We start from the raw sequence: 22,428 nt of genomic DNA on the forward strand, positions 1-22,428 counted from the left end.
GTTTCTTAAGTGCCTCAATTCATCAGCCAGTCTGTAGGCACTTTGTTCATGGTCTGAAAAAAGCCCAGAAACTTGGCTCTTAAATTATTGCCCTCTGGTACAGCTGGGAACAGAAAAATTCTCAAGTTTAAACTTAGTTTAAGTCTAAATTGCAGTGAACGAGTCCCCAGGGGTAACATGGGTGCTTTTGTGCCGCATTAAAAGTTCATGTTTTTAACATGCAGTGCAGCTTGAAAGTATGTGAACCCCTTGTGTCGCTTAGTTTTACCACAAAATGGTTATTAAATCAGAACCGGTTTTTCTCATGTGACATAGTAGGTGTGTAATTCCTGTATGTAATGCACAAATTGTATTTTCTACGAGATGTACGCTGCTTTGGAGAAAAGCGTCTGCTAAATGAATACATGTAAATGTAACGCAGTGACCAATTCCATATGTTGCTTTTGAGGAAATCATGTGTGTAGTAGAAAAAAGGAAGTATTGCAGGTGCAAAAATAAGTGAACCCCAAGTTGCATTGGTTAAACCAAACTGGGAAGTAGAATCAGGTGAATCATAATCATTTATTTTAAGATTTAGTGTTGAGATTTTAAGTTTATTTTAGTGTTTTATACAAGAATAATGACCTCCCTGTAGGATTCCTGCACTTTATTTCATAATAATGAAAAAGCATGGGAACTATGCAAAACTATGCAATTTTCTGAAGTTTGATTGACTTTAGAAGGAAAAATTTGGGCTGTAATGATTTTTTCATTAAATATCCCACTATAAATATAGATATCAGCTTGCGTCTTGCACATACTGAAGTAACATCAGAGTGAATAATTTTGTTACGTAACACCGAGGTCACTCCATTCACATATGAACTGCTTGCCTATGTTCCCAGCAGTCGTACATAAGCGTGGAAACGTGTCTAATTATAACAGTTCTTGTTCGGTTCAGTGTCTGCTTGGCTGAGAGATTCGGGGTAGCTTCTCAGCTGTTCTCGGACATGCGTGCTCACCATCGCCTGACACCGCCCTCTGCTCCATCCATCATAAACAGCGGTGCGTCACTGGACACAGTCACCAGTTGACGGAATGTCGCTTCCTCCCACCGTGGATCGTGTGACATCAAGGCATGCAGCGCGAGGCCCGCGGTTCTGTGTCAGCGGTGATGACTGCCCAGAGCTTAGTGCGTGTCAGTGGGGGGTCTTTTTCTGCTGTTCTTAAATGTCAGGTAGCATGAGACAAACTGTGGCAGCGCTCAAGCCTGTGTTCATTTGTGGAAGTACATTTCCCCATTTCTTGAATTCTTTGACAGCACTGTGCTCCAACAAACCCTTTTCCCATCCTTAAAAAAAAAAAAAGACTAATTGCAGAAAAGACTTGCAACATCTGCGCAACGTTGGAAGATCTGCTTGTTGTGGATCTGCCCTCAGAAACACTCTTAATCCATCTTCACACTGCTGTTTCATGTTATTTGTGGAGAGGCAAACTGTGAAATGGGCTTTATTATTATATTGTTAGTAAAGATTCATTAGTCATCCCCCTTGTTTATTGGTAGGAGTGTTGCGCAAAAGCGCTCAAAAGTAGCCTAATTTTTTTTTTTTTTTTTTTTTTTTTTTTTTTTAATTCCAACAAATGTTAACTTGTTAACTCTATGCAGGACAGGTTTATGATTCGAACTGTATACATATTTCTAATTTTAAAAGGTCAGTGTAAGCCTTTCTTTTGAATTGCAGCTGAGGTTGCACAGAGAGAATGAAGGACAGAATAGAATGTCACGGAAAAGGGGGGTCTGTTTTGGGACGGAACACACCGTTCGTTGCTTTGCGTCCCTTGGCTGATGAAGGTGCCTTCGTGGTGCAGCGGGAAAAGCAAATGTGTGTTAAGCAGCAATGAGAAGAGCGTCCGATTTCAGAAATGAATCCTGAGTGAAGCAGCAACACGCTGAGGATGGAGGACATTAGAAATACCCTGAACATGTGTCTGTCTTGGAGAGATTGCACTCTCTTCTTATGTAAGAAATCAGTGGAAGGTCATTGTTTCTTCCGGTTGGATTATAATGTAGTCACTCGGTGGCTGAGTGACCTCATATGACCTCACCCCTGTAGGTTCTGCACACAATTCAACACAAAACAATCCCTTGTTATCAACAGTGGGTCTGAATAAATGCAAAGTCAAAAGATTGATAAGTAACGTTTTATTGCTTTGAGATGCCCTCCTTTCTTAAGTGTCCTTCAAGGTTCGCTTGCTTTGTGCACTCACTCACTATCAACAACCGTTTGACCAACGCAGAGTCACCGTACAGTGATTCAGAGACTATCCTGGAAGCCCTGGGTGCGAGGTGGGGTCCCCCCGGATTGCGCACTAGCCCTTCCCTGGGAAAGCACACGTTCCTAAAGAACAGGAAAGCTCAAGTCACCAATTTACCTGAGGAAATTACAGCACTTGGAGGAATTACAGTGGGAGCAGGCAAACTTCCAGCAGACTGAGCTAAATTCGAACTTATGCCCGAATCAGTATCCCAGAACCATGCTGCTCAGATTTGGCTGATATATTTTTTTAAAATCTGTACACCAGTGGAGAACCACATCCGACAGCCTGTTTTCTCAGCAAAACTGTGTATGTTATCATACATATGCAGGACAGCACAGTGGCACAGCGAGTAGCGCTGCTTTCTTACAGTGCCTGGGTGGTGCGAGAGGACGGGGGTTCGATCCCCAGTCAGTTTGTGTGGAGTTTGCCTGTTCTCCCTGTTTCTGCATGGGTTTCCTCCCACACTCCAAAGACATGCTGTTCAGGTTCCCCCCATAGTGTGTGAGTGACACAGAGAGAGTGTGTTTCACTGATGGATGGATGAGTGATCCCTTGTAAGTAGTGTATCTAGCAGTCTTAGTCACCACGGTGAATAAGGTGTGTCGGCTGATAACACTACACAGATTTAATTGGAAGTTGCTTTGGAGAAAAGTGTCTGCTGAATAAATAAATGTAATAATATGGTCACAACTTTGAAATGGACATGTTTGTCTGGTTCTTAGCGCAAAACATTTCTTTTTATAATATTTTGCTAGGCTCTCAGAAATGTTGACGTATAGTTTTCCTTAAGATAGTAAAGAACGTTGACAAACAGTGATTATGCTAATGGGATTGGTCGAGCAACAACTGGAACTGGATAGGAGGTTGTGGAGATGAGTTGTTTTTTATCTTTCAAAATTTTGACAGTTTTATTTTGAATAGTTTTGATTTTATTTTTTTTTTGATTTTTTTACAGATAACGTCAGTTTATAGTCGAGTCACTAGGTTGTGATTTAATGGCAAAAGTGACTTCAGACTTCCAGTCCCATTTGTATTCATAACCCAGTGTACTTGCTTTTCCCCTGTGTTCAGTCAAATGTTTTCAGACATAACAATCCCTACGTTTTGTGTATATACTTTGGATGCCCAACAATATGTCAGTCTGAGATGGTGTAACAGCGGTCTTGTTCAAAGAAAAGAATTCAGCTCCAGTCCCCGACCTCCACTCTGAGACTCTCCAACACATTTGCTTCCATCTCTGTTGAACCGCGCTGTAGAACATCGCTGCTTGATCATTAGGCCTTAATTAAAGTGACATTTGGAATTGACATGTCTACTGTTAGTCTTCTGTTGTGGAATGTGACTGTTTGCAGCGCTTGGTGTGGTACACCGGAGAGTGGACTTCGGAATAGCTGTGACCGCGGGGGGAATTTGGTGCTTGCCCGCTTCATTGCAGGTGGGCACACAACCACTCTTCCGCAAAAATGATTTAAACATTGCTGCGACATTCAGGAATTGTCATTGGCGCTCTGACTATGGGACAGCTCCTTTAATGCCTCTGGGCGCTGGTTCATAGGCAGCCAGCAGTCGTCCGGCCTCGGAAAAAAGGAAATGACCGGCAGACTGCAGACTGAAAGCTGACTCCGGCTAAAGCTTGAAATGATCGCCTGTGTTACTGAAGGGTTGTGTCAGGTCCATGGAAACCGTGGGCCACTTTGCACACCTACGACATGAACATGGAGCATGTCTGCACACTTCACTGGTAGTTCACAGAGCGGCGCGCACCACACACAGCCCCCGGAGTTGTGTTTATGTGGTGTATAGGCAGCAATGAACGAAGGGAAATCTTCCAAGGAACCATAGTGTGAGACTCCAGTACTGAACAATGAAATAATGTCAGTTGTTTAAAAAAAATCCCTTTTTGTCCCTAGCTGGACGTCCCTCTGATTGGCATCTCAAAACTTAAAAATCGGTCACAGTTGTTACAGAATCATCCCCTTAAATATTTTTTGACAAAATAGAAGAATTCACAGCGAATAGTGATGTGAACAGCTGCTTTAACTATGACTCAATTCACAATCCTAATCAGAGTCAATTTATGGATTTATATTCGTTTTGTGGATTTATTCAGTTTTATCCAAGATAAGATGAGACAAGAAGTTAGTCACAAGGCATCCTGGTCTTAATTTGCTTGTACTTTCTGCATGCTGTTGTAAAATGTTATGAGGGTGTTTGGAACTAAAGATGTAAACCAAAAGTTTCTGTTTAAATTCCAGGAGGGGGAAATGGTGGTGTACCTTTATAAGTGGCTGTTAAGGGCCATTAAATCACACAAGTTAGGTAACACTTTCAACACATACAGTATGATTTATAACTTATAAGCGCGAGTAGTTGCGAAACCTAATAAAAAATATTAAAGCTAACCCTAACATCTCATGCTTCACTTGGTTATTCCATTTCCAAGTGATATAGGTATTATATATTAGTGCAGAAAAACCTACAGTTGTGTTAACAGTTGACAAATTCATAGAAAGACAAGACTGTTGAAGGTAACTGGTTTTCGAGGTGTTAAATTTGCTTTTATCATTTGTAATTGGTCCAGCGTCATAATTACAATGGAGAATAATCCATATCCAACAAGTTTACTGTTCAAATTTACTTGCTAATTTTCTATTGAAAATTATACATGCAGCTGAAAACGATTAATGCATGAATTTATTTATAACCTGTGTATTTCAGATTATTTAATCATGTCGATGTACTGTCTTTACGTTCTTTTGAACAGCTTTAGAGTACATTTAAATAATTTCGTAATGATCAAGATATTTACAATTGCTTACTTAACTGCAGAACAGTAATTACACAGAAGCGGTTTGTGTCACCGTTGAAAATTCTTTTTAATCGACAGTAATATTTACAATTTCTTCTCCTTCATAGGCAGATTTAGTTTGCAGAATGTTAAGTGATGACTAAAATGAAACTGCAGCTCAAAACTGTTGTATTAAAAAGCCTTTGCCTTGTGCCATTCTGCATTTGTGTGTGTGTGTGTGTTAGTATATGTATACTCAGGAGAAGCATACTGGACTTATATTGTTCTGCTTGTAATGCAAAATTGCAAAAAACATCTTTGAAACAGCACATTAGTTTCAACGTCAGAAGAAAATATATATGTATATTGGTGCCTGACATATCTGCTGTGTATAAAGGTTTTTGACTCAGCTGGATTGCTTCTGCCAGTGGATGCCAAGGACAAACTTAAACGGTCTTCCTGACCCAGGGCTGCGGGAGTGGATGATCATAAATTGGTGAGCCGTTGGCCCGATTTAGCATATTTGCATTGGACTGCCCTGTTATTGATTGCTGTTTGAGATGTGCTGAGGTAGCTCTGCGTCACAGGTGCCCATCTTCCCTGGTGCACTTTTGTCGGGGTATCACAAAGCGTCAGACTGATGGAAGTCAGCGTGCACAGCTAGAGCTTTGCTTGTGCCATTGCTTTACATCTGGACCCAATCTCACAACAGCCAAACCTTGTCATTTCACTTTTCCTATTTATAAGGATTACGTGTGTTTATAAATGATCGCGTTGCACTTTTTAAATATTTCCCAACCTTTCTTGTGACCTTCACAAGAGGATTTTGTTGGCACTTTTTTTGCAGAAATGCAGTTTGTGTTTTTTGATTGCATAAACAAGATGCTCTCAAGTACTGCATATGTGAGTTGAAATAGGAAAAGATAATGTCTCGAATGAAAAATATTAACAGCTGTCCTGTGTTTAACAGCACTGTGTCAGCTGTTCTGTGTCTGAGAACCTGGCTGTTTTCACATGTTTGCTTTTATGGCTTATAAAGTCCTTCTTTTTCCGGTGTGACCAGAAGGACCTTTCTATTTTCCAAAACACACGTTTTACTTTCGCTTCAACGGTCTTTCGTATATTCATATACAGCATATGTCATGATGTTGTAAACATGTAGCATATTATTCCATGTTTAATAAATATAGCACTGCTATAGACATAAATATTAGTGTTTTTTGGTTTTTTTTTTCTGAGTGTAGAAATGGGGAAAGCTGACCCATCGCAGTAACCATACATAACCTTGAAAAGGCACTAACTGGTAGCTTTGTATCAATGGGCACATACAGTTTTAGATTGCACTGACAAAATAAAGTTCTATTCTGCCATCTCAACAGGTTTCATAAAAAAATGATGAAAAGCATTTGATGTGATAAGAGGAAATTGATAGTTTGTGGAACATATATTGTGACACACCTGACAGTTATATGATTTAAAGGACTACTGAGATTTCAGATAAAGCTGTCAGCTTCTTCCCATGTTCATTTAGTGGAACCTTTTTTCCAGTGCCATGAAGCCTTGAATAAAAAGTACAGAATGATTTTGTTCCTATTATTTGTCATTTTGAATGATACAGCTATCCTTAAGTAGCTGTTCGTGCAAAAAAGATTTTTATTGAATGGTGGTATGTAATTGAGATTCTCTTTGGGGTTAGAAAAGGTCAGTTGAAGAACAGACTAGACTATGAGACTGATGTCGTCCACTCAGTCTCCTGCTGTGGTGGATTTGGCCAATCAGCCATGAGATTCGGACCCCTCGAGTGGAATGGAAGCGGAGACGACATGCTGAAAGGTGTCTTCATGACGTGTCCAGTATGACTGGCTTGAAAATTTTCACAATCATTTACCTGTTTACGCTGTTACATCATGAAAGTAAATAAACATAAATAAATCAGATCAATAAAACAGACGCTGATCACTGTTGAATGTGAAAAGAATGAGACAGTTAAGAATTTTATTAGGGTTTGCTTCCAGACATTTTAAAATGCAAAACAGTACTGGGCCATAAACTATGAAATTTATATTGACCATCTGAACAAACTATAATATTAGCTTCATTAACTGGTCCTCTAGCTGTGTTTTGTCTATATGCATTGTTTTCAGGCTGAATTAATTGATTATTATTTGGTGTCACAAAGATTATACCCTTTAGTGTAAAGTCAACCAGGTGGATACCTGTGTATGTCTTTTCTGAGCAACATGGTCACTCACATATCATATTTTTAACTCATGTTTAAATTGTATATAAAGTATTCTGCATCCCAGCTTCTAGCTTTTCCTGAGCGTTTTAACTGGAGACAAGCGCTCGTTGAGCATTGCATTCATGTTCCCATTGCATTCATGTTTCTGTTCAGCATTGCTCCTCCACAGTACCACGAGGTGGTGTTTGATGGCTGACCAGTAAAAATCTGACCTTTTCATGGTGCACAGAAGTGCCGACTGTGTGTGACTGATTGCATTTTCCGTTTATCACTGCTACAATGGCTGCTTTAATTTATGGTGTTGAAGTCGAATGAATGGGATAAATGCTAATCCACCTGATGTGTGTCACTCATTATTGCGCTCGATGAACACAGTGAACGCTGGCTGGCTGGAACTGTGCACTGATTTCTCTCATTTAAATGTGGTTGTTTTGATTGTTTCTTTCCAGAACTTTCTCTTTCCTCTTTTTCCACGGTAGACCAGCATTAACTAATACATGCTTTTCATTCTCTTTTTATTGCTTTCTGACATTAACAGTTATGTTTGCTGCAGCTTGAGAAAATGTTTTGTTTTTAAGTATACAGTAATGTGTGTTATACAGTATATTTGAGTTCTTATTGCCAGCTGCCAGCAAGACAAGTGTATTTTTTTCGAGAACCTACCTGGCAAAGCGAGTTGTTTCTCTGGTGACAACGTGTGGCTCTGGCGAGTTTCGTCTGGTTCTCATATGACCCTGATGGGAGGCAAGAGCACAAAGAGGACATTGCGTCCTTGTTATGTGGAAGTGGAGAAAAAGGGATTAGATGACAGGAGTCTCCCATGCCGGTGCAGTGTCACATCCAGTCTCGTTCCTTGTTCGTCTCTGTCACCCAGAGCTGTTGCAGTTCACTGTAACGTGTATGGGAGGCAAAGTTCCAAATACAAGTGCTTACAGCTGTTGCCTTGCAGTCAAAGGTCCAGGGTTCGAATCTTGCCTCCTGCTCTTGCACCCTTAAGCAAGGTACGTACCCTGAATTGCTCCAGTAAAAATTACCCAGCAACATACATGGGTAAATAATTTTAAAGTGGCTTGCTATACAAGCCTAACATCGTAAGCTGATTCAGCTAAATAGATAAAGAAGTCACTCCATTTTTTGCTTTGCTTTAAACATCCCTGTTACCTCAATCTGAACACTGATATTTTTCAATAAAAAACTCCCATTCTTAAGACAAAGTCCCAAGAGCAAGAACAAGCAAACTCAGTCGATCTGCAGCTTGGTACTCGGTCAATACAAGATCATCCCAGAGTTAAAAATACAGTTTTTAATGCGTCCAGATTCGGCAGCCAATACTTTTCCATGTCCGTTATTTTTGCTTTAGTAAAGCAGACGATGTAAAGGTTACCAATAATCCAACAAGCGAACATCCAGCTTTATAAGCTAATTGCTGTTGACGGATGTCCTTGCAGTTGTTCATTACAAGTTTGATAAGGCTGAATTCTTGCACCACTGGATACAATTTCTGCATATTTAAAATTTTTGAAGGAGCTACAAAAAATGATTAGGAAGTTGTCTGAAAATGCATATTATATCTATAAGGAAGATGGTCCAAGCTTTGTGTTTATATCAATATTTTGCACTGGCATTTGAATTATTGTGTTCTTATGTTAAAACTGTGCCTAGCAGAAGGCTTCAGGACATCATTAATCTTCACAACATGAACCCACCCATTAGGATCCTGCATCGCAGAAAATTTTCCATAAACCATAATCCAAAAGCCCAAGACTCAATATACACACACACACACACACACACACACACACACACACACACACACACACACACACACACACACACACACACACGTTTTCAGAACCGCTCGTCCCATACGGGGTCACGGGGAACCGGAGCCTACCCGGTAACACAGGGCGTAAGGCTGGAGGGGGAGGGAACACACCCAGGACGGGACGCTAGTCCATCGCAAGGCACCCCAAGCGGGACTCGAACCCCAGACCCACCAGAAAGCAGGACCGTGGTCCAACGCACTGCGCCACCGCACCCCCGACTCAATATACTGTTTTAATCATTGTCACACTATACATTTGACTAGGTAATTCACAGTTGAATTGATCTACTGTCATTAATGTACACAGCATTTCTCTGATATATGAGATAAGGTGATCGATTTAATTACACTGCTTGTAGTAAAAGAATTTTTGTGGTATTCTCAATTCTGCACATGGTCATCATAACTTTTTCATTTTGTTACTGCCAGCTATAATACTAAACAAACTGAGGGCAGATCTTTTGACGTAGATGTGCAAACGGTTCCTCCTCATACAAATCTCTCAAAACACACAGTATTTTTATTCTTTTCTGTTCACAGATGAAGGTAATGGAGTTGAGAAATTTCCGTGATAAATTGCTTTTGCAGCCTGCGCCTACCTTTCGCACAGTGATTCGCAATCACATACTCCAGTCACCTGTGAGGACGTGGAAGCTAGAGTCTCCACAGTTGAATGCCCCCAGTCAGGAAGGCTAGTCCAGACAGCGACCACAAGAGCCCCGCACACGGACGACAAACAGAGGAGCGGCGTTTATTTACCGCAGTGTGTGCTCCGCAAGCTCAGGGCCTCAGGGCAGTGCAGAACTGAGCGCCAGCGGTGAAGGTCCTAGGACGACCCATTCCGCACCCCCACCTCTGCCTTTTCAGAAAAGACCCTCGGGCACCTAGCGCAGCTCATGCCATGTGCCGCTATCCTAATTATGTTCTTCAACAAGGACCCCATCAGGCTGGTGTTTGGCCAGAATCGTTCAACCCCCACAGGGTTTGAACCTGGCCCATAGCATAAGATTATATTAAATTACTTCAAAGGCCGATTCAAAGGCTCAGGCAGGGATTCCTGCGGTGGAATGACTCAGGTGAAGGTCAGTGCACCCCTGAGAAGAATATTTTTCCCTTTATTAAGTGTTTTTTTTTTCTTGCCATGCTTACTCATCCGCATGGTATACTGTAATGGCCTGTTAACATAAGAACCCTTCTGCAAATGCTCACACACAGGAAGCTTTGCATATTATGAGAGCCAGATTGAAGTGTGTGTGTGTGTGTCTGTGTGTGTGTGTGTCTGTGTGTCTGTGTGACTGTTGTCTTATAACCTCCACCTTCTTTTTAAGCCATAAGCATCTGCTTACTAAGTATCTGGAGTATCAAGTGGACTATTTGAATGTGTTCCCAAAGCATTTTACACCTGTTGCTCTTCATCAACAGGCAATAAAGATCATTGTTCTTTGTGTCTATAAGTGTTATTCATATTCTGAAGGGTTGGCATTTAATTAACATTATTTTTTGCAAATTGTTTATTCTCATGTGACAGTCATGTCATTTGTATAAAATCAGATTAAAACAGTGCATGGCTTTTCCCATATTGTTGAGTGTAATTCAATTTTTAAATTTTTCAAGCAATAAAGCAGTAACTCCAGTGCTACGCTGTCCGCTGGTACCCCAATACAGTGCCCCAGTGTGCATTGTTTTGCAAATAGATCACTCATTATTATCTGTGATCATGCCTTGCTGTCACACACCTTCTCCCCATAGGCAGTAAGACCTACAGAGGAATATATTTTATGCATTTTAACTCTAAATCACAAGTTGCAAAGTTAATCGAGTCTTTCATTGTAAAATGTTTTATTTTTTCTTTATTGTAGTAAAGCTATTTTGAGGAAAATACAGTGCTTTTTCCAGACATTCTGGTGGCACAGGGGGTAGCCTAGGTGCCTTACAGTGACTGGGCTATTCTGTAGTGCATGTTGTTGTATTGGCTTTAAGTAAAGATGGGTGTGTGTCATAAATAATACCATCCCTCGGTATTTTTTTAATTTCGATTTGGTTTTTAGCTGAAGAAAAAGGAAAGAAAAACTGTAGTTTGCAAAGATTCTGGGAGTTTAATGTTACATAATGTATACATGTGCAACATTAGCCTTTTTCCAGGAACAGAAAAGTGAGGGTTTAAATTCACTGCACACATGAATATTAAAGCAAATTAGTGAACATTTTTACATTTTAAGAAACAACGTATACAAGTGAGGGTTAGATTTAAGTGACTTGATGATAGAGGGAGTGGAAACTATAGGTAGCAATGACTAATAACCACCTAAAATCCCATTTTAGCCATTGTTGATATACTCCATATTGCTTTAAATATCAACAATATTTCAATGTCAAGGTTAAATGTACACAATTTACTGAAATAAGGCTAAAGTAAAACATTCCGCAGAGAGGCTTAAGGAAACAATTGTCTTAGAAATACTCAAACTGATTTGTCTGAAGGGAAAAACGAAGGACATTTATCACTGTGACATAACACATTGTCTGATTGAGTAAATTAGTGGGGAATTAATCTGCTTCCTCTGCAGAATCCTTGGTAGTCATTTGCCACGTTAATTACAGGTATTGAAAGAGCTGTTTAAGATGCAACACAGACATTTAAATAGTAGAGAGGAAAAATCATTGCTTTACGAGCAGCAAAAATACCAACCTCAATATGTGTCTGCAGTATCTGATTATAGTTAAGTGGGAGTACATTATGAAGATTATTTTAAAACAAAATATTATGGAAATTGCTAAAATAATAGCCCAAATTGTTAAGTCTTTATAAATACATAATAACAGGTTGGTGTTGCATCTAGTCCATTTTGCAGCTGGTGAAGTTAATCTTTCCAGAATGGATAAACTACGGGACATAATATGCCTCGGTTCTGCAGCTTCCATTAAAGTAAATTCAATATAATAGCATTTCATTACTATATTCAAAATTGTCAAACCATATAATAAAGTTCTTTCTAGGGAGAGCAGACATCACTGATTTGAGTGAATGCTGCATATTTTGAGTATAGTCTTGAATGATTGTTAAACCACTGAAAAATATTATCATCAGGGGTACCTCTTTTTTCTGTCTAATATTTCACTTTCTTATGATACAGAGAGATGCAGAGACTTTTCACTTGCCATTATCAAAATTGCCTGTATTCGAGGGTGCGCTTTTATGGCAAGAATACCGCAGAGATATGAAGTGTAGGACTCCTTTAACAGAAAAGTTGAAGAATGCCGGCAGTGGTGACAGTCTAGGCAATTTGCTTTATTCCAATAATATGTATTGTAGTACACAGAGGTTTAATTTAGTTATTTGTGATTTTTCTTTGGCTAATTGTAGGAAGTGATTTGATGCTCTGGCTTTCAGTCAGTGGCATTAGGATATTAATACAATCCTGAATATTTCAGCTAATTACAAAGCTAGGAATGATGCGTTAGAGGACTTAATACCGGTTTTTCAAATAACTGTCGGTACAGATTCAAGAAAAAAAACATTAGTAAAGAGTTATTAGTGAGAAGTTATTGAAAATAAAAATAAGCTGCACTCTGTTTTCCCCATTGCTGAGTCTAGTGCCATACTCACATGCCTACATGGACGAATCTCATGGTGCTCAGCAGAAACCTGTGAGATGTAGCACAAGGCAATCCCTGCATAGCCCCTTCCCCTCCCAACCATGAGCGCTTGGTCTACAAGTGCCAGTCTCACCAAGCTTCTGACGCTTCACTTCAGGGGAAGTCTTATGTGTTGAATTTTTCAAAACATGAAAGGTATGTTTATTTAGCTCTCAGAGATTCCACAGACATTAAATCCTTTGCATACATGACATGCTGGGTGTAGTCACTGAAATCAGCTCTACTTTTCAGACTCATAGACAACTGTGGCTTTCAGGCTCATTACTTCTGCTCTTACAGGCTCTTCGGGGATCAGGCATCTGGCCTGAAAATAGAAAAAAAAAATTTGAACTTTTTAAAAATTTGCTTTTATTTCCTATAAGTTTATTCATGCCTGAAGGGTACTAGGGGATATTTCAAACATTTTTAAGCAATAATTTGGTGTTCTTTGCTTTCACAGGCTTCCAAATTCCAGGCTGACAAAAATTTAAAATATGAATTAAGAAAACATTTAGCCCTTTTTCTACAGTACAGTTAGTCATAGTGGAAAAATTTTGCATCCATCATATCAAAATGAAAAGTGCAGATCCACTGGGATTTTGTCTGTGAAACATAATAGGTTTCCCGGTATAACATATAACATTTTTCTCACATTATAGCAATAACATGTCACAGCGGTATTTGATCTAGCAAAGGTAATGTGTTTAAAAGCACATATCAATCGTTTTCTATATTACTGATGCTATACTGTATCACTGACATACAGTGCATCCAGTCTCTCCCTTACACTTATAAGGACTTGAAATGCAGTACTGGAGACCATCACAACTGCTACATGCCACCTGTTTTAATTTAAATAGCTGACTAGACGTTAAATGTAAGACAAATGAAAAGTATTATCTCAGGAGCCCTTACTAATTCTCACAGCTTCCTCTACTGTGGCATACTCACAATTAGCAAGAGAAACTCATGAACCTAGGAAGGCAAACCCAGTGTGATCCACAGTCAGTCTGATTTGTGAGCCCTTCCTGAAATGCAGGATGTTCTTGACAGATGGCCTCTGCTAAATAAAACCAAGACCCAAACACACCATGGAGACCATTTTTTCAGTCAGAACACTGAGTACCCCCTGTGGTGGATAGGCTTAAAACTTCCGTGAAGACTTTAGCAATTCCAACAACAGGTGTAATAACTGTCACAGATAGACGGGCTTTGCGTTGTATTAATCCACAGTACTGCATTAAGTAATGAAGTGCACTGATGCTGCCTCCAGGATGCAAAGTTACGAGAGCTGCTCGACATGGGAAATATGGTTGGGCGGATAGAGAACAAAATGCTGACGGTGGTGAGCGGGCCGGATATGGTCAACATAACCTACCTGAACTTCATGGCCTTCCAAGAGGATGTTGCTAAGGTACCATTTATTTGTCTAGTCAGCAGACTCAAGGTATGTCCTTGGTTGGGGATCAGATATATTTTAATACAGTTATTAATTTGTTTCAATGCTTTTTCATTAATGCATCTAAACTGGATTATTTCTTACTTTTAAGTGATTTTCTGTAGATTTTACATTGGCATAATGTTTTTATCATAGCTACTCACATCAACATCATGAATGTTAAATATATGGATATAGAATAATCCTGATTTTTTTTTTCTTTCACTTTTCCTTGACCCAGTTTTCATGGTCATGTATTATAAATAAGTTGTTACTTAGTACGATAACTATATTCTCACTAGCAAAATAGCTCCATTGAAGTAATTTGGTGTGAGGGCCCTCTCTATATAAGGGTACCCTTGAACCTGCCTTTATTTTCAAAAGCCATTTAAAGCACCACTTAACAACCTATACTGTCCATAATACGTCTCCATGGTTGCTGGTTGCTGCCTTCCCTCCACTATCACTAGATTTACCGTGAAACCAAGATCATTTTTCTTGTGTCAATGTGTTTAATCCAGGAGTGGGCAGAGGAGCTGTTTGATCTAGCGTCCAACCTGCTGGCCCAGAACATGTCCAGGGAATCGTGCCTGGAGAAAGTGTAAGTACCCATGACAGTGTTGTGGCTGCTCCAAGCGCTACGGCCACAAATGTAAGCAGAGAGTGCCAAGCCCCTTTTTCCATCTTTTTGTACCACAGGGCAGCCGCAGGGAAAAGGGCAAATGTGCTCACAGTTTCTTCTATAATTCAGACTCTCCATGGAGATACAATCTATCCAGGGGTTTTAAAACCACCGCTAAAGCACAAATTGGAATGCTTGGCTGTAGGTTAACTTAAAGGCTATCTCAGTGTCCCATTTGGTTTCCAGTATGGAACACACATTTTTAAAATATATGCAGTTATTTCTGAAAGGGCCAAAAATGTATTCAGATACATATGTTTGGTATATATTAACACCAACAGTAAAGTACAGCATGTAGAACACAACATAATGTAAAATATTGCATTTTAATTTATAGGAAATTTATATTTGAATGTATTCTGTGTCATCTTTCTTAAAAATACAGTGGTTTGGGATGGAGGAAAGAAATGTACCTTTTTTAACTTCTAATTTGTTCTGTTTTTAACATCAGCAATAAAGTAACAGGTAAGTGCAAGAGGGAGTCATACTGGATAATTTATTTTCAGTGAAGTGGACACAATTAAGAATTTATTGAACTGAATAGAACGTTGTTTTATTAAAACATTGTAGTCCTCTTTGGGCAGCGGTGTTCGTCAATTTCCCAAAAGCGTGTGACGTCAATGAGCCCAGCACATCTGCACAACGTATGGTAGATACTTGGGTAAATATGTGAAGGTTTACTTCTGTGGGAACCTTCTGTCATGATGACGCATGGCTTCAAAATGTTTTGTTAAATGTTTCTCCTGTCCAAGTAATACTGAATAAAAGTTATAGCTCTGCGCAAAGGAGCCTTTAGAGCAAGCTGTTTACTTTCGCTTCCTTAATGTGGAATGAATCAGTGTGGTGCAGTGTCAGTCGGCTGATGCAAGTCATGAACCCTCATTGGCATCGCAGCCAGTGATTTAGTTAAACTTTGGAGCACAGTCATTTTACATCAGTTAACCATTAGTGCTGAGACTGTGCTCTAAGCAGACATTTAATATAAAGATTGAATCTACTGCACAGTGAGCTTTAATTATTTATGGAAAACCATTTATCATTAAGTACTTAAATGAAAATTTATATTGAAGCAGTTATTTTTAGCGCTGTCTTTCTGTCCGATAAAGCGGCACGTTCCGATGTTTTTAAAAGCGTAAACTACGCTGGGGGTTAGCAACAAAAAGAACCTGGTGTGTAAATGCTGATTTAAATGCTCTTGCACCCATAAGGCCATACAATTTGACTAAGGTGTTTATACTTACAATTCCTCAACAGCGATGGTACAATTGTGTTGTAAGTATTCCCCTGAAAGAAATGTATGATGCTATTTCACACAGGTACACGAAACTCAAACTCCAGCTCAATCCAGAAGGTCGTATTCCTGTGAAGAAGTAAGTTAAAGCGGCTCCGTTTCAGTTTGCGAATTTACACAATGCGCTTTAGGCCACAGTCTTGTTGGCCTGCTTTAGGTTTGTGTCTAAGGAAACAGCAGCTGGTTTTAATCCTGTGATAACCGAGAAATGCCAGCATATAAGCGTGGTAGGTATGATCACTTTTTAGTACATTGAAGTCACCGTGTTACGCATCGGACTTTGCAAGCTCACTCTTTCTCCCTCCCACGTGCAGCATCTTCAGGATGTTTTCTGCTGACAGAAAGCGTGTGGAGACAGCTCTGGAGAACTGCAATCTTCCTTCAGGCAGGGTAGGGATTAGAAAATGTCACTGATTTCCCTTTGTCCTTTCTGTAAACACAATGTCACGTCTGTCAAAGTGACCCGCTTTGACAAGCAGTCATTTCAGCTTTCTGCAGCCCTTGATTACAATACATAAAGTATTTGCTTTGCTGAAATGAACCAGAGTCACGCAAATACATGTGTATCACCTGCTTTATTCATAAGGCTTAAGCATTAAGGTTCCTATTTATAAGGATGAGTCAGATTATTTGAATAATTAAATATTTGTGTGGCTGCTCACTCTATAGATGCCATGTTTTATTGTTTTAGCACAATGTATTATAAAAATGTGAAGTAAATTATGGGCATAATAATGGTTTAAAGGCACAAGCACCATCTGCTGGCTACCACAACATTCTTCTAGTAGCTAGCACAGCATTCGACATGTAAAGCTGCATTGAATGAGTTACTACAAGACAAGCTGTGATCCGTCGTACATCAATCATCTTGAATGGTAAAAGAGAAGGGAATGCAAGTATGAGAGGATCATACCGCTCACACAGCCATATTTGTCATAAACTCTCATATTTGTCCCTTTAAGTTGGTATACTGTATTTATGAGATTTCGTTACCATGTGTGTTCAGGGTTACATCGTTGGAATGTAATCAGTAACCTGTTCAGTTACGAAGGAGGAGCAAAAAATTCAGATTGTTTTAAAAAAAATTTAATTATTCAGTTACGAAGGAAGAGGAAAATATTCAGATTTTTTTTTTTTTTTTAAAAATTGTATTACATTACAAGGCATTTTAGAATCCTTTTAAATGTGATGTTCTCATTTATAGAAATAGTTGATTTTTATTCATTTAGCAAATGCTTTTCTCCGAAGCAACTTCCAAAGAAAACTATGTAGTAGTATGAGTCCACACCTTATTCGTCCAAGGTGGCTTACAATGCATATAGTTTAATATTTGTGTAACATTTATCTAACAGATTACCTGACGTTACTGCGATGATGCTACCTAGTGATTTTTAACAAGTTGAACAGTACGTAGTTATGTATGCAGCCTAAATGTTTTTCTGCTGTACAAAGGAACTCATTTTATGACAGTGTGAGGCTGCTCTTATCAGTCAGTTTTCTTTGAGTGAAAGTGGCTGTTGTGTAATTATTCACCTCAGTCATATAGATGTCCACAGTTAATACTTTATGGGTGTTTATCAAGGGCAAATGCAGAAGTCTTACGAGTCAATGGAAACTGTTTTTCTGTTAAAAGTCATGATGGCAGTTTGCCAAAATGTGATGTTATAGCACAGCTGTGTTTGAACAGATACATAAAGAGTGAATTACCAAAGAGTAGAATCAGGTTGTGGTCCATGGAGCGCATGTTCGTAGGGAAGTTGTTCTAATGATCCCCATACTTTTACTCCAAACATCATCAACTGAAATCGGTGTGTCTTTCACCCCAGTTTGTGAAGGCAATGCATCACATGATTTGCTAATGATTGGTGTTTTTTTAAACAGCTGTATACAAAGGTTAATCACTCCTGTTTTATCTGACAGTGAATTAGTATTAATGAACTCTCAGGAGAGGTGTAAGTTTTAACAAATAGTTTGTTTCCAGAAATTAAAAAAATCATTAAAAGAGAATGTAGTGATATGTTAATAACTAAACTAAACAATCAAGCAGATAAATAATAAATTATATCCAGCTGAATCATCAAAGTTGCAGCTGAAGTTTCCCTTTTTTGCTGTGCACAAAAGTAGTTATTTGATTTTTTGCTGTGTTTTTTTCTGTTTTTGCAGCTTTTTCACGCTGAATTTGATCACACATTTTTGTTTTTTCTAGTAGTATATGAGGGGACCCTGAGGAAGAAAAAGCAACTATTGTTTATTTCATCAATGTACAAAGTGCACACTTGTGCCATTATCAGGTGTGAAAATGTAACTCCCCCACACGTTAGATCAAACTATTTAAGCGAGAAGTTATTGAGGTGGCGGTTTTTTAATACATTGGAAGCCAGTCAGGCCTGATTTGAGCCATCCTTGTCCAATATAAATTTCACCAACTGAAATCCTTAAGTCATATTAGCAGCACACTGGTTCTTACAGGCTCTTCTTTCTGTAATTCCAGGAGACCTCCTGTACAAAATTGTTGAAGCCTAACCAAGAATTATATCGCTGGTTCTAAGGCTCTGAACCTCAGCTGAACCGCAGTCAGCGCTCTGTTTACCGAATGATTAAATGTTGAGACCTTAATGACTCAACCTAGGAGTGACTGTCCTCTCAAATTCTCTTCACGAGCAAGATGTAAAATCATCAAGGTCCAAAAGAACACTAGAACAACACCCAGGGAGCTGCTGGTCTCTCTTGTCCTAGCTAAAGTCACTATTAATGACGACACAATCAGAAAGATGTTGTGCAAACAAGTACATGTGGGAGCTAACTAATAGGGTATTGAAAGACAGTTTGCCAAAAAACACCCATATTACCTTTAAGACTTCATAAAGTATGCTCTGTGGACTGCTGAATGAGAACAACAGTTTGGATGACATGGGCCCTGTTATTTCTGGCAAAAACTAAGTATTCATTCCTCAGTAAGAATCTCCTATCAGCACTGACACAGGGTGATGGCAGTGTCATGCTATGGGGAGGGTTTGCTGCCAGGACCTGGAAAGTTTGACATCACCAAACAAACCATGAATATTATTGTGCGTCAGAAAATTCTAAAAAAGAATATCAGGCAACTCAACCATTACATTAAAATGAAGTGCAGCTGGATTAGGCAGCTGGACAGTGATTCAAAACATAAAGGCCAATCAACATCAGAATGGTTGAAAAAGTTATTACATGACTTTATCAGAGACTTATGTGTTGCGGAAAGACCTGAAAAGAGCCATCCATGCAGGAAAACCCACAAATGTTGCTAATCTAAAGCACTTCTACATGGAAGAGAGGGACAAAATTCCATCACAACTATTTAAATTCCCAGGTCATGACTACACGAATTACGTAGTTGTAGTAATTGCTGCTGAAGTTGGCACAGCAAGTTGATGGAGTGGTGGAAAATAGTTTTTTTCCCACAAGGGTATTCAGAGGTGAATTGCTTTCATTATTAAGTAAACTGTTAGTTTATTTTTGCTTTATTTTTGTTTACTTGGGCTACTTTATCTGATACTGGTATGTGGTTGCAGTTCAAATGAAATTCATTGTCAAACATACAAAAACAGAGTAAATCAGGGGCAATTACTTTTAGGCGTAGGTCTACTTGCCCAGTCTATATTGTACCGCCCTGAACTTGCGGCGAATTCTGTTTTCTTTTAAAAGTGGGTGTCTATGGGCTTTAGTGGGGGGTTACAATGACATATAAAGCACACTAGTGGAACATCTATGGCACACTCACAACCAGCAATGCCATGGTGTTGACTTTAGAGAATGCTTTAGGTTGAAGTGTGTCACTTTTAAGCTAGAGCCCTTTGTTTCTTAAGTCTTTGCTTGCAAATATAAATTATACTCTTGGTGTTTCACACTCTTGCCATATCTGGTAGCGTGTGTTTCCTCTGGGGTGCTCTGATTTCCTCCCACAGTCCAAAGACTTATCTCAGGTGAGCTGGTTTCATGTGTAGTTCTGATGAATCAGTGTGTGTGTAATTGCCCTTTGTCCCATCCCAGCTTCACACTCTGTGCTTCCTGGATAGGCTCCATACCACAGTGATCCTGAACTAGAGAAGCTGTTATTCAGGATGCATAGAGAGATGGATGTTTTACATATTATAAATGTAATGGCTGACTTTAAACTCACAGTACTGACTACTGCCAGGAATTAAATGGCAGCTGTAAGGTGCTATTATGATGTACTTTTAACATAACTGTGCTTTCTCCTGACTTGACAGTTCTTTGACCTTCTGTCTTCTCCAGAATGATTTGATTCCTAAGGAAGACTTCACCTTAGAGTTATATAAAATTTTTCTCAGTAATATCTGTCCACGACCCGAAATTGACACCATCTTTTCAGAAATGTAAGACTTAAGTTCTTTTTTCTTGGAAATGTTTTATGTAGCATTTATGTTTTTAACAATATAGATAACATTCTAGACAAGACAAAAGAGCCTTTATTGTTATTTCAACCATATACAGCTGGTACAGTACAGTACACAGTGAAATGAAATGTTCGTGCAGGACTATGGTGCTACATAAAACAACAAAGTTATTCATAGCAGTACATCCTTTTATATATATATACATTACTTCAATGAACAAATGCTTTAAAATTAATTTTCAAAGAAATTTAAAGAATTGCTTTGCTGTGCCTTTTGTCATACAGTGCTGGAGCCCATTAGCCACTATTTTTAACACATTTTTTGATCCAAAGTCAAAATATTTGTTTGAGTTAATTGTTTTTTTGTAGATACGTGCCTTTGCCGTTCCTTGTGTCTCCAGTGATCTCTACCTGTGTGCAGTGGGGCAAAGAGCCGGCCATATCTGACTGTCGAACAGCTGACCGACTTCATAAACAACAAGCAGCGAGACCCTCGGCTCAACGAGATCCTCTACCCACCACTGAAGACCGAGCAAGTAGAGCTGCTCATCGAGAAGTATGAACCCAACGTTAGCATGGCCCAAAAAGGTTGGTATGCGGTCAGCTGTGTTTTCTCAGGCAAAGCAATTTATGGATGCCACCGTGGGCTTCTGGGAATGTTTCCTTCTCTGCTGTAATTTCAGGATGTCTCGTAGGTCATATTTGTTTTTGTTATGTGAACAGATTTCACATATTCCCACTGAGTATCTGTACCATGATGCTCGGTCCAAAAATTTGGACTAAAAATGGTTTGTGAGTAAAAAAAATGTTTGAGAGCCTGTCTCATATAGCTGAGAATTCAGCTTAAACTTTCCTCTTCTTTAAGCTTGACTCTAATCTATGAGTACGTTGCCAGTGGTTGTTTATTCCTTAGAAAATATATTAAAATATCGCACTCTAAAGAAAACAGGATGCAGGATAAAATATATACAATGCAAATAGAAATGGGGCATCTGCTGTAAATGATGGAAGCAATAAATTTTTACTGTGGTGACAAGGGAGCCTGCAGCCACATAGTGCACAGATGAATTTGAACAGGAGAACAGAGCAGACATTGCTCATAGTGACTTAGATTAAACTCCATTACACTTCTTTCTGCCCGTGAAGGACCTACTATTTATTACTTTCAACAACATAAACTAGACAGTTGTAGTATGGAAGTATCTGTGCAAAACATTCCTCCTCAGTTATTTCTGAACACTTGATTATTGTAAAAGGTAATTAAGAATGTATTTGCCAGTCAGTTGCATGTATAAATGCGTTATTTTGTTATGTATTTTAAAATATTTGTTACGATTTCTCCAGTATTTTTAGTGCCATTGAACAGGCAGGTGATTAAAGAACCCTAAGTCAACAATTCCATCCCTTTTATCCTGCCAGAGTGTTTGGGGATGGTCTCCCTTTATCGGCTTTGATGTTGTCGAACCACAGTTCATTCATTAACAGAAATAATTAATAGAAATCGATCGATTGCTGGATTAAGCTTTTGAGAGGGTTTGCTCTGTAAAGGGGATTTGTGTATCCGGGAACAGAAAAGAAAACGCTCTAAATGTAGTACTGTTTCATTTTACCAGATGAGGCTGGAGTTTCAAAAAAGCCAAATGTACTGTGGAATAGTATACACACACACATTTTCAGAACCGCTTGTCCCATACGGGGTCATGGGGAACCGGAGCCTACCCAGCAACACAGGGCGTAAGGCCGGAGGGGGAGGGGACACACCCAGGACGGGACGCCAGTCCATCAGAAGGCACCCCAAGCGGGACTTGAACCCCAGACCCACCGGACAGCAG

At 39.3% G+C, this 22,428-nt stretch overlaps 1 protein-coding gene across 4 annotated transcripts in view; it reads left to right on the top strand.

Annotated features, from left to right (window-relative positions):
- Window positions 1-22,428, top strand: part of plcb1l (phospholipase C beta 1-like) — a 120,955-nt gene that overhangs the window by 50,755 nt on the left and 47,772 nt on the right. For all 4 annotated transcript variants that reach the window (XM_018743685.2, XM_029256493.1, XM_029256496.1 and 1 more), the window contains 6 exons: window positions 14,063-14,203; window positions 14,749-14,828; window positions 16,226-16,279; window positions 16,515-16,590; window positions 20,476-20,576; window positions 21,018-21,184. In XM_018743685.2, the coding sequence (XP_018599201.1) occupies window positions 14,063-14,203; window positions 14,749-14,828; window positions 16,226-16,279; window positions 16,515-16,590; window positions 20,476-20,576; window positions 21,018-21,184 (619 nt within the window). The remainder of the gene's footprint in view (window positions 1-14,062; window positions 14,204-14,748; window positions 14,829-16,225; window positions 16,280-16,514; window positions 16,591-20,475; window positions 20,577-21,017; window positions 21,185-22,428) is intronic.

Source organism: Scleropages formosus, chromosome 1, assembly GCF_900964775.1.
Source record: "Scleropages formosus chromosome 1, fSclFor1.1, whole genome shotgun sequence".
Taxonomy (NCBI): domain Eukaryota; kingdom Metazoa; phylum Chordata; class Actinopteri; order Osteoglossiformes; family Osteoglossidae; genus Scleropages; species Scleropages formosus.